We start from the raw sequence: 12,413 nt of genomic DNA, 5'->3' as shown, positions 1-12,413 counted from the left end.
TGGAACATAGACTGATAGAGATTATGCAATCAAAGAGAAAACAGAATGAAACGTGAGATACCTGTAAGTATTCTAACAAACACTAATGGAGGACTAGAAAAGAGGACAGAGAGAAATGAGCAGAAGAAACATAAAATGTCTGAAATGACATAGTAAAGTGAAAGAAATGGGATAAAAATTGATGAATAAAAAGAAAAGCCAAGGGCTTTCCTGGTGGCACAGTGGTTGAGAGTCCGCCTGCCAATGCAGGGGACACAGGTTCGAGCCCTGGTCAGGGAAGATCCCACATGCCTCGGAGCAACCAAGCCCATGTGCCACAACTACTGAGCCTGCGCTCTAGAGCCCGTGAGCCACAACTACTGAGCCCGCATGCCACAACTACTGAAGCCCGCGCGCCTAGAGCCCGTGTTCCACAACAAGAGAAGCCACCGCAATGAGAAGCCCGCACACCGCAAGGAAGAGTAGCCACTGCTCACCACAACTAGAGAAAGCCTGTGTGCACCAAAGACCCAACACAGCCAAAAATAAATTAAAAAAAAAAAAAAGTCAGACCACAAGACAAAAAAAAAAAAGCCAGAACATCCTATTTTTGACTAAATTTTATAAACCTTCAAAAGTCTGCAAATCAAACACTACCTTACCTTTTTAAAAATCCACTACACAATATGACTAGGATTTTTAAAAAACAGCTTTTTGATATGGAAAACTTAAGGGTTGTGATCCTGGAATCTGAACTTTCTAGTGGATATAATGATTCTCTAGGTGATTCCAATGTGAGTAATCCAAACCAATACTTCTCAAACTCCTCAAACATCTCCTGCATAAGAATCACCTGGAGGGCTTCCCTGGTGGCACAGTGGTTGAGAGTCGCCTGCCAATGCGGGGGACACGGGTTCGTGCCCCAGTCTGGGAAGATCCCACATGCCGCAGAGCGGCTAGGTCCGTGAGCCACGGCTGCTGAGCCTGCGCATCTGGAGCCTGTGCTCCACAACGGGAGAGGCCACAACAGTGAGCGGCCCGCGTACCGCCAAAAAAAAAAAAAGAATCACCTGGAGAATCTTGCTAATTGATCTTGCAGATCAATTCAGTAAGTCTTGGTTGAGGCCTGAGATTCTGCATTTTTCTCAAGCTTCCAGGTGATGCTGATGATTCTGGTCCAAGGAGACTCTTACTAATCAAACCGATTCATTGTCGCACGGCTAGGAGTGGGACAAAGAATGTGAATGGCTGTGCCAATGTAAGTTGGTGGCAGTAGTGCTGGGACTGAAGGAGCAGCCTGCATTGTCAGGAGATAGGTTATAGACATAGGAATTAAGTAAACAAGTAAATATATTTAGCAAAGTGGGAGATGGGTCCATATCCACTAAAAGGAACCAGGACTCATTGAGATTTCTAAGTCCATGTAGGGAGAGTATGAAATAATCCGGGAACACTTTGTATCGGAAAGAAAGTACACTAAGAGTAAAGGCACAGAGTTACCTTAAAGCAGCTTGCACTGGCCAAATCTGGACAATTTAAGTCCAAAATAAATAATGATAGAAACAACAGCTGAAAAAGCTCCAGAGTCTATACAAATATAAACAAACAAACAAACAAATGGGGAAGAAGGCGAAGCAATACCTTACAGCAGAATTTATTAACACAAATACAGAAGGAATAATGCCATTAGAAAATCACTTGCCAACCATGACGGATTCAGGAAATAATTATCAAAAGATGCTATAACTATTGGGTGAAATTTTAATGAGAAATAGGATATTTACATAGTCTCAAAGTGTCTCCCCACAAAACACTTAATAACTTTACATTGAAGAACCTGAGAGATGTTATCTTACCAAATAATAAAAGTTAACTTCACCAGCATGGTTTAAATAGACATCATATTCCCCTGATGTGATGCACTGAGAAGAACACAGCATCACTTCTGTGGTGTTCCTGCACAAAATATATATCCTAAATCCACTCATGAGGAATCCTCAGATAAACCCAAATTGAGGGGCAGTCCATGTTATAACAATCTGCTTCAGAAATGTAATGGATGAAGAAAGACCACAGTACTATTCTAAATCAAAGAAGACTAAAGAGATAGCAAGTAAGTAACTAAATGTATCATGTGATCTTGCATTGGATTTCTAGACAAGAGAGAACAAGTTTTTGTTGTTATTTTACAAAGGGCATTATTAGGACAATTGGCAAAATTTGAATGGAGTCTATAAACTACAAATGGAGTCTAATAATTAAACTATAAATTAGCAGCAATATAGCAATGTTAATTTCCTGATTTTGATGTATATACTGTGGTTATGTAGGAGAATGTCCTTGTTTTCAGGAAGTACATGCTGAAGTGTTTAAGAATAATGGGCATAATGTCTGCACTTTACTCACACATGGTTCAGAAAAAAATACATATATTTGTGTACATGTGTGTATAAAGAAAAAGAATAAAAGGCAAATATGGTAAAAAATGAAACACTGAGGAATCTTGGTGAAGGATATACAAGAACTTCTTTGTACCATTCTTCTAATTTCTAAGTTTGAAATTACTTCAAAATAAAGTTTAAAAACTAGTATAACTTGGGATTTCCCTGGTGGGCCAGTGGTTAGGACTCCATACTTTCACTGCTGAGGGCCCGGGTTCAATCCCTGGTCGGGGAACTAAGATCCCACAAGCCATGCAGCACAGCCAAAACGATAAATAAATAAAAACTAGTATAATCTAAAAATAATAGTCAAGGATAGGGAACTCTCTGGATTCTGACTCACAGATTAATCATTCCCATTGCTCAAAAGTCATCTCACTTCTGCCTGTAAATACAGAATATTTTAAATCTTTAGGTATCAATATTCTTAAAAGATGAGACTCTCATTGTATGAAGGCAGACATTTACTCTATAATCCTCTCTTCTGATAATTCATAAGGCAAACCCTATCTTTAAAATTTGAGAAGTTTTGGACTTTCCTGGTGGCGCAGTGGTTAAGAATCCACCTGCCAGTGCAGGGGACATGGGTTTGAGCCCTGGTCTGGGAAGATCCCACATGCCGCAAAGCAACTAAGCCCATGAGCCACAACTACTGAGCCAGCATGCCACAACTACTGAAGCCCGCGCACCTAGAGCATGTGCTCCGCAACAAGAGAAGCCACCACAATGAGAAGCCTGCCCACAGCAACGAAGAGTAGCCTCCACTCACCGCAACTAGAGAAAGCCCGCGTGCAGCAACGAAGACCCAACACAGCCAAAAATAATTAAAAAAAAAAAAATTGAAAGTTCAAAAAACACTTGAGAAGTTTGATGAGTTATGTAGTAGATTAGTAATACTTTCAATATTACACAAATTCTCTGTTCTACCTTGAAGATCAGCACCACAGACATGTGACCTAGGACTGTTAATGAAATGTGGCCCTTATGACACACATTAAAAAAGAGAAACAACTGATGGAAAAATTGGTAAAGTTCAAAAAAAGGCAAACCTCAGTAGACATAAACTGGGCAAGTGTGTATTGCCAAAGACATACTAATTTTTTTTAGCATTATTTATAATTTCAAAACTTGGAAAGACAATGTAAATATACTATTAATAGATACTGCTTGTAATATTGAAATCAACCAAAATACCTATCAATAAGGTTGAATAAAATTATAAATTTTGAAAAAATATGAGTTAGATTTGAATATACTTTTGCATTGCTGCTGTTATAGACTAAATGCTTCTGTCACCCCAAATTCATATTTTGAAATCCTAACCCCTGAAGTGATGTTATTAGGAGATGGAGCCTTGGGAGGTGCTTAGGTCATGAGGGTAGAGCCCTCATGAATGGGATTAGTGCCTTTATATAAGAGAACCCAGAGAGAGCTCTCTTTTACTCTGCTCTTTACCATGTGAGAATACAATGAGAAGATGGCCATCTGCAAACTAGGAAGCAGGCCATCACCAGACACTGGATCTGCTGGCACCTTGATTTTGGACTTCCCAGCCTCTAGAGCTCCTTTGCCCTAATTATAAAATATGGAGCACTATGCATGATAAGTGACAAAAAAAATTAAAGTTTACATCTAACATTTGTATACGCACAGGAAAAAGTCTAGAAGAATTTACACCAATCTGTCAAAAGGAATTGCGTGTGGTTATAGGGGACTTTCAATTTTTACTTTAGGTACTTCTTTATTATTTAATTTCTTTCTTTTTTAATCAAAAAGCATGTATTAATTCTGATTCAAAAAATAAAGGGGAAAGAAACTTACTGTCACTGGTACATAGGAATAAGTTGATCCACAAAAATATAATGTTATAAAACACTACTTCTTGGGGATAAGGAAAACCCATATTATTACCTTGATTTCTCATTGGAATGGTTAGCAAAGCAAGGTATGGCAACAGCTGAGTTTGGAGGCATAAAGCTGGTAAGCAGAAGTCAGAAAAAAGTGCTTTTGCTGCCAGGCAATTTTCCCGATACTGCAGAGAAGGAAAAACATGGTGAAATGAAAAATAAAAATTTAAATATGGATATTTGTCCCTAGACTAAGTTTATTATATCACAAAGTATGTGGGTTTATATGCTACAAATATACTCTAAGAGTTTACCTGATCAGTCCCTTTTTTTTTTTGGCCACGCTGGGCAGCTTGACTAGTCCTAGCATTATCTAACAAAGCATTTTATCTTTATAACTGTCCTAGCATTATCTAACAAAGCATTTTATCTACACAACTATTTCTCACTTGATATAACAGCAATAAGAACAAGACTTAAGGTAGAAGAAAAACAAACTTAAAAATCAAAGGGCTTCTGTTTATGAGCATACACATATCACAAATTATGTGAGGATATTGTTTCTCAATGAAAGAAGGTATTTTCTTCAGTTAAGAGAAGGCACTATGTTACAGTGATGATAAGAGAAGTATGATCTCTGCCTTTCAGGTGCTCACAGTCTTAGAACATTTATATGTAACAAATGCGAAATTAATATACATGCTATAAAGCGCAAAGCAAGTCAATAAGGGACATAAATTGCTTAAAAGTAATGAAATTCTCCAAGAAATCCACTGAAAATTTTCTTAGGTAATGAATGATAGGTTCATATGTAGCCATATGAATTTAAAACTGGAAGACATCTTAGAGATGACCTAGTCCAGGGGTCACAAATTCAGATGCTATAGGAGTCAGGCAGTTAATAGAAATCAGTGCAGTGGAACAGCTTGGGGAGGTGGTACTGACCACTCCCATCACCAAGGGGCAGATTATACTTGGCTTGAGTAGACTACTGCCATGTAATATATGGACCAGTATTGCCTTACTTCCAATTTTTTTTTTCAGGAGATTGCAGAAATTCTGAAGCCAGAAATCCTTATCTGAGTTTTAACTATTATACTAGTTTTCAAAGATTGGCAATTCATTTAAAAAAATCTGTGTGTAGGTTGTATTCAACTTGTGAGCCACCTGTTTTTGACCTCTAAATAACTCAATCCTCCATATTTATAGCTGTGGAAAATAATGGCATATTAAGTGAAATAACTTGTGCAGATGGTTAGAGGTAAAGCCAGGATTTATTTTCTACTGAAACGAAAATATAATTACAACTATAGGCATACCTCAGGGATATTGTGGGTTCAAGTTCCAGACCACTGCAATAAAGTGAGTATCACAATAAAGCAAGTCACACAAATTTTGTGGCTTCCCAGTGCATATAAAAGTTATGCTTGGGACTTCCCTGGTGGTCCAGTGGTTAAGACTGCGCTCCCACTGCAGGGGGGCACAGGTTCAATCCCTGGTCAGGGAACTAAGATCCTGCATGCCATTCGGCGTGGCCAAAAAAAAAAAAGTTATGCTCACACTAGACTATAGTCTCCTAAGTGTGCAATAGCATTATGTCTAAAAAACAATGTACATACTTTAATTAAAAAATACTTCATTGCTAAAAAATGCTAACCATCACCTGAGCCGTCATCCAGTCATACTCTTTTGCTGGTAGAGGGTTTGAAATATTGCTAGAATTATCAAAATGTGACACAGAGACACGAGGTGAGCAAATGCTGTTGGAAAAACGGTGCTGATAGACTTGCTTGATGCAGGATTAACACAAACCTTCAATTTGTAAAAAACGCATTATCTGTGAAACGCTTTAATAAAGTAAAGTACTATAAAACGAGGTAGGCCTGTATACTTTGATTCCAATAAAATAGGTATATGCTTTCAATTTTTGAGCGCTTTTTCCTTAAAAAAATGACTAAGCATTTAAGACGACTGTCCTTTTTATGTTTTATCATAGCTCTAAGAAAACTGTGGGCCTTAGCAACTATTTCTCATTAAGAATGAAAGACCATTTTTCTTTTTCAATTAAAAGAAAAAACCAACTTTACTGAGATATAATTCACATACCATAAATAGTTCACTCTTTGAAAATGTACAATTCTTTTTTTTACCTTTTTATTTATTAGAAACCATTGGGGTTTATGCAAGGGTCGAAAACTTGATCCTCCTCCTTGGCAATGAGCAAATCCTCGGGCTTTGTTGGAATGTATCACACCTCTCGTAGCTATAGATGTACTATATTCCCTGAGTAAAGAGCGCGTCTAGAAAAGGAGACAAGATGTGAAATAAAGAAAATAAGAGATTTATAAAACAGTACTTATTGGTACTACTGACCCCAAAAAAAGGCTAATCATATTTAGTTACTGTATGTTCATGTTTTTCAACCTCACCACACCCTAAAAATAATAGTGCTACAAAATTTTGAAGAAAATTCAACTGCGACATAATAATCAAACGCTATGAGTGAATATTAACCGGATGTTGGATGGAGGTGGTGGAAATAACTTTAAATACATTTTTGAGATAACTGGGGAAACAGGAATAAGGACAGTATATTATGGAATTTATGTTTATTTTCTTAGGTATGATAATGCTATTGTGGTTGTAATAGAGCAATGTCCTTATGCATGCTTAAGTGTTAAATGTTGTGATGCTACAATTACTTTCCAATTATTTAGCCAAAACAAGTGTGTCAATACAGATTAAGCAAATGTGGAAAAATGTGAAAAACTGGTGAACAAAAGCTAAAGGTATTCAGGTATTCATTGTGTATTCTTTCTATTTGTCAACAGGTTGGAAAATTTCAAAATAAAAAAGAAGCAATATAAAAAAATTAAGCAAATGCAACTGCTGAATAATGAAACTCTAAATATATAACAGAAACTGTATCATAACTGTTTAAATGATGGAAATATGGCTAGTGTGACCAGGGAACTGAATTTTTTTTAATTTTTGTTTTGGCTGTGCTGCGTTTTAGCTGTGGCATGTGGGATCTTTAGTTGCAGCATGCAGGCTTCTTAGTTGCGGCATGCATGTGGGCTTCTTAGTTGCGGCATGCCTGTGGGATCTAGTTCCCCAACCAGGGATCGAACCTGGGGCCCCCTGTATTGGGAGCACAGAGTCTTACCCACTGGACCACCAGGGAAATCCCTGAATTTTTAATTTAATTTAAATAGCTCCAAGTGTCTAGTAACTACTATACCAGTCAGAGCAGAGTTAAACTGTTAAGAAAAAATACAAACTTTATAGTGAATAATTTCAAATGTGCAAATAAATAAATTTAAAAACCATCAGAAAGTATAGCAAGAAACACAGGGGACTTCCCTGGAGGTTCAGTAATTAAGATTCCATGCTTCCACTGGAAGGAGCATGGGTTTGATCCCTGGTCAGGGAACTAAGAGCACATGCCACGCAGCGTGGCCAAAAAAAAGAAGAAGAAGAAAAGATAGAGGTACAGTTCCTTTCCTTCTGTCTACTTTTCAATGGTTGTCAAGTTTTCCGACTATGTATTAGTTTTATAATCAGAAAATAACTTTAGAAAAAATTAGTGTATGTTATCATAGAAAAATCAGATTCACTGCTGAAGTTTCACTGGGTTGGATGAATTAATTTTGTCATAGTTATTAAGAAGTTACTTAAAATAATGTCAAATCGGGCTTCCCTGGTGGCGCAGTGGTTGAGAGTCCACCTGCCGATGCAGGGGACACGGGTTCGTGCCCCAGTCCTGGAAGATCCCACATGCCGTGGAGCGGCTGGGCCCATGAGCCATGGCCGCTGAGCCTGCGCGTCCGGAGCCTGTGCTCCGCCATGGGAGAGGCCACAACAGTGAGAGGCCCGCGTACCGCAAAAAAAAAAAAAAAAAAAAAAAAAAGTCATATCAGTATGAATAAAAGTAAACTTTCTTTCTCAATTCTGAGGAAATAGTCATAAACAAAAACATTTAAGTCAAATGGTCTTACATTCCAGTCACCACTGAGGATATCTGCAAAACTCAGAAATTCACTGGCTCTCACAAGATCATCCACTTCTGTGAAGAAATCTATGTAGTTCTGATGAAGATATAAATTAAATAATTCTCCTGGCATGTGTGACATTTCTACTACTTCCTATAAAAAGAAGTATATATAATTTTGGTAAAAATTCAGTGGTCATATTTATATGGACACATATTTAATATTAATAGTATACAGCCTGTAAATAGTACTAAGTGTTACCTCAGGTTGAACAAGCAATGTATCCCGCTCATACTCTGATAAATGAGAAGGCAATCGAGGTGAGCCTAATTCTGTTACAGATGCTCCTATTAAAAAAAATGTCTGGAGTTATTAAAAATAACACCACCTTTATATAATTATATAGCACCTCTCATTTGAAGATTTTTCAACAGTTGGTTTTAATGTTTAATCCCACTCATAATCCAAAAATACTCTATCTAAATACATTTTTCTGCTATGTCTTTCTTAGGCCCTGCCAAAGAGTATCTGACCTAGTCCTAGCTCTTTCTTGTAACTGAACCAAATATATGACATTTAAAAAAATGTATTTTATTTCAATTATAAGATAATAACAGATTTTTTTTAAATGTATAAGGTTTTCTTACGTTTACAATATAGTATTTTCCCCAAAGCTCTGAAGAGAAAAAGAGAAACATCTTTGCCACCAATAGCTTGGACCTCTTGATTTTCAAATATCCTATCAGGTTTTTGTCTTCCTTTTGATTTTGACAGCACAGCATCTGATTTTAATGAAGACGTTCGTTTTTTCCTTGGCCATAAATTGTTCTTTCCTAAATAATATACACCCAAGAAACAATATTTAAAATAAAATTAAAATATAAAAATTAAAACTGAGAACATTTCAGATATAGTTACACTAGGTATTTTAATTTAAATATTTTTCTAATAAATAATTATGACGTATACAGAGTCAGAGTCCTCTTTCAGTTACTAAACTATTAAAACGAACTAAAATGTCATCTAAAAGTACGTCATGACACAGATTTCAAATTTTCACATACACAATGACATACTCTAACATAGTCATATCACCTTGGTTTCTCATGGTGTTAATGGCAAGGTACTATTCTTGCTGCATGGTATGTACTAACTAATTTAGTCCTCATAACAACCCTATCAGAGGAGAACTATTATTATACAGAGTAAAGAAATGAGACGTAAAGAGGTTAAATAACTGGCTAAAGGTCAGCAGCTAGTAAGTGATTTGAATCCAGACAGTCGGGTTCTGCAATCCATGCTTAACAATGATGCTATATTACTTCTTTACTGATTTGGACAGTCTCCAATTTATGAATATGCCCGTGTTCAAATTTCACTTGGAAATCTACTTTTTAAAACTCAGGGACTCCCTGGTGGTGCAGTGATTAAGAATCTGCCTGCCAATGTAGGGGTTCGATCCCTGGTCTGGGAAGACCTCATATGCTGTGGAGGAACTGAGCCCGTGTGCCACAACTACTGAAGCCCGGGTGCCTAGAGCCCATGCTCCGCAACAAGAGAAGCCACCACAATGAGAAGCCTACGCACCGCAACGAAGAGTAGCCCCTGCTCGCAGCAACTAGAGAAAGCCCGTGCACAGCAACAAAGACCCAACGCAACCAGAAATAAATAAATAAATAAATAAATTTATAACAAAACAAAAACAACTCAGAATGCATGACTTCAGAAAACCAGCCTGGAGTATTAGAAAAACACAGGATCTAGGTTTGAATCCTACTATTGTCTATCTCATTAGGCTGGTCTGAGAATTAAATGAAAAAAATATAATTGCTAATACAGTTCCTGACCCACTATTATTTTCTTCCCTCTGAAATTTCTAAGCTCAGAGCAATAACGTTATAAATGGTAGTTAGGATCCCAAACTGACCCATCCCTAATTCTAGTAGTGAACCTAAGCACAATTTACATTTATGTTTCTACAGCAAGAAGCAGAATTCTGGTTTCAGTTGTGTTAAGATGTCTATTTCTGTAGAGTTATTTTGAAAAACAAAGATGTAACTAAATGAACAGGTTACACTTGTGGGTAGAAACTAGGATTTCACGTGGATTTTGAGAGCTCCAAAGAGCTTTTAATTTTTTAAGGTCAATTCCTCAATGTTAAGCATCATGTAGGTCACTTGTTAAATGTTTTCTGATGAAAACTGTATGCAGTAAACTATGATCATTAAGAGCAAAAATTAACTCATTGCTATTAGTGGGGCTCTTTACTATAACATGGCTAGGGACCCCTTTTATATATTAACAAGTGGAAATGCATTTGTTAAACATATCATATATGAACTATTATTAAATTCATTAACAGCTGGCCATTTGAGCACTGAATGTGTGTCAAGCACTGGAATAAACACTCTACAAGGATTACCTCACTCTTCACACATCTCAATCAGACAGGTTCTCATATAAAAGGTGAAAAAATAAAGGCATGGAAAGATTAAGTAACTTGCAAGATTCAGTCACTGAAAAGTGGCAGAGCCAGGATTTTCTCTCAGGAAGCCTCATTCCAAATTAACTTTGAAAGGTAAAGTGGCAAACCACGTAAATAAATCAGCTTTTGTCTCAGATATATAAATATATATGGTGACACAGTCATAGTGGTGTGTGTATGCATGTGTACATACATAATTTTATTACACTGTCTCAATAAAAAAATCGTAAGTGGAGATAGGTATATACCAATTTTAAGTTAAAATGTTTAGTTTAATTTCATTTCATGAATAATTAAGAAAAAGTTAGTCACCTATATAATACCATAAGAGTGTATCTTTTCCAGTTACCTGTTGAAGAAGAAAACTGGAGGCTGTTTATTGCACTTCTGATATCACCAGAACATCCTTGACAGAGCAACTCTAGAGAAGTTTTATCAGGGACAACAATCTTTCCTCCATCCTAAAATGAAAAAATTAAAATTAAAAAAGCTATTTTCTAAGCAAAAAACAAACAAAACCACCTATTTTCTAAACTTAATGGAAGTATAATAGAATCTTTCCAATTTGAATGCTGAAAAGCCTACATGTTAAACAACAGTCTGCTTATGAAGGTACAAGTGTCAATGACATCACAGTTTAAGGTAAAATTTCAGGGTTATAAAATATCGTTTTACTTTTTTACTTGGACTAGGTTATATTTTGAAGTTCTCTCTCTTTCATTATATACATACATATATACAAATATAGATAGATAAACACACACACACACATATGCATAAATACGTGACTACGATATATCACCTATCACACCCTTGGTAGATCAAGTATAAGACAAGAAAAACTTATCCTCTCTTCCCCCTCAGAAACTCCTAATAGTTTACTGACAACATAACTTAAGCTGAATTCATGTGATTGTTCATAGATGATCCCATTTCAGCTCTTGACAGAAAAACAGTACTGTGCTATGATCTTCAATATATTTTTAACTTTATTAACCAAAGCTGTTTCAGAAGTTCTTTATGAAAGTTATCCTTTTGCTCTACAGATCCCAACTTTGTAACATGTGTTAACAGTTTAGGAGGAGCCTTTCCAGACCACTTTTTGTGCACACGTATCTGTAAGTAAATATAGTATCTGTAAGTATATTCAGAGTTAATTTTTAAAATATAAGTGGGATCATATCATATGTATTATTCTATGAATTAATACCATTCTTTGTGATCTTTCTATGTTAGTACCTTTAAGTCTATATAATTTAAAAAAAATGTTATGGGTAGACAGTAATTTAACTAATATTTCCCCCAATGAAGGGACATTTACATTGTTCCCACTTTTTTACTATTCCAGACCTATATATATACTATATATACAGCTGACCCTTGAATAATGTGGGGTTAGGGACCCCAGCCCTCCTCACAGTCAAAAATCCAAGTGTAACTTATAGTTTTCCCTCTGTAGCCGTGGTTCTGCATCCTCGGATTCAACCAATCATGGATCAGGTAGTACTGCAGTATTCACTACTGAAAGAAATGCACATATATGTGGCCCATGCAGCTCAAACCCATATTGCTCAAGGGTCAACTGTATACCTTTGCCAACATGCATGAACATTTCTGTAGAAGCAGAGGGCCCTTCAAAGTGTCTGTAACATTTACCAGTTTTATTTTT

At 36.5% G+C, this 12,413-nt stretch overlaps 1 protein-coding gene across 1 annotated transcript in view; it reads right to left on the bottom strand.

Moving 5' to 3' along the window:
* RAD17 (RAD17 checkpoint clamp loader component) overlaps nt 1–12,413 on the bottom strand; it is a 31,828-nt gene that overhangs the window by 4,286 nt on the left and 15,129 nt on the right. Inside the window, exons 11-16 of the mRNA XM_033852918.2 lie at nt 11,094–11,205; nt 8,907–9,092; nt 8,521–8,606; nt 8,266–8,412; nt 6,418–6,567; nt 4,332–4,452 (exon numbers count right to left, since the gene is read on the bottom strand). Of these exons, the coding sequence (XP_033708809.1) occupies nt 4,332–4,452; nt 6,418–6,567; nt 8,266–8,412; nt 8,521–8,606; nt 8,907–9,092; nt 11,094–11,205 (802 nt within the window). The remainder of the gene's footprint in view (nt 1–4,331; nt 4,453–6,417; nt 6,568–8,265; nt 8,413–8,520; nt 8,607–8,906; nt 9,093–11,093; nt 11,206–12,413) is intronic.

The sequence above is a fragment of the Tursiops truncatus genome, chromosome 3, assembly GCF_011762595.2.
Source record: "Tursiops truncatus isolate mTurTru1 chromosome 3, mTurTru1.mat.Y, whole genome shotgun sequence".
Classification (NCBI taxonomy): Eukaryota; Metazoa; Chordata; class Mammalia; order Artiodactyla; family Delphinidae; genus Tursiops; species Tursiops truncatus.
This window is presented reverse-complemented; position numbering and strand designations above follow the sequence as displayed.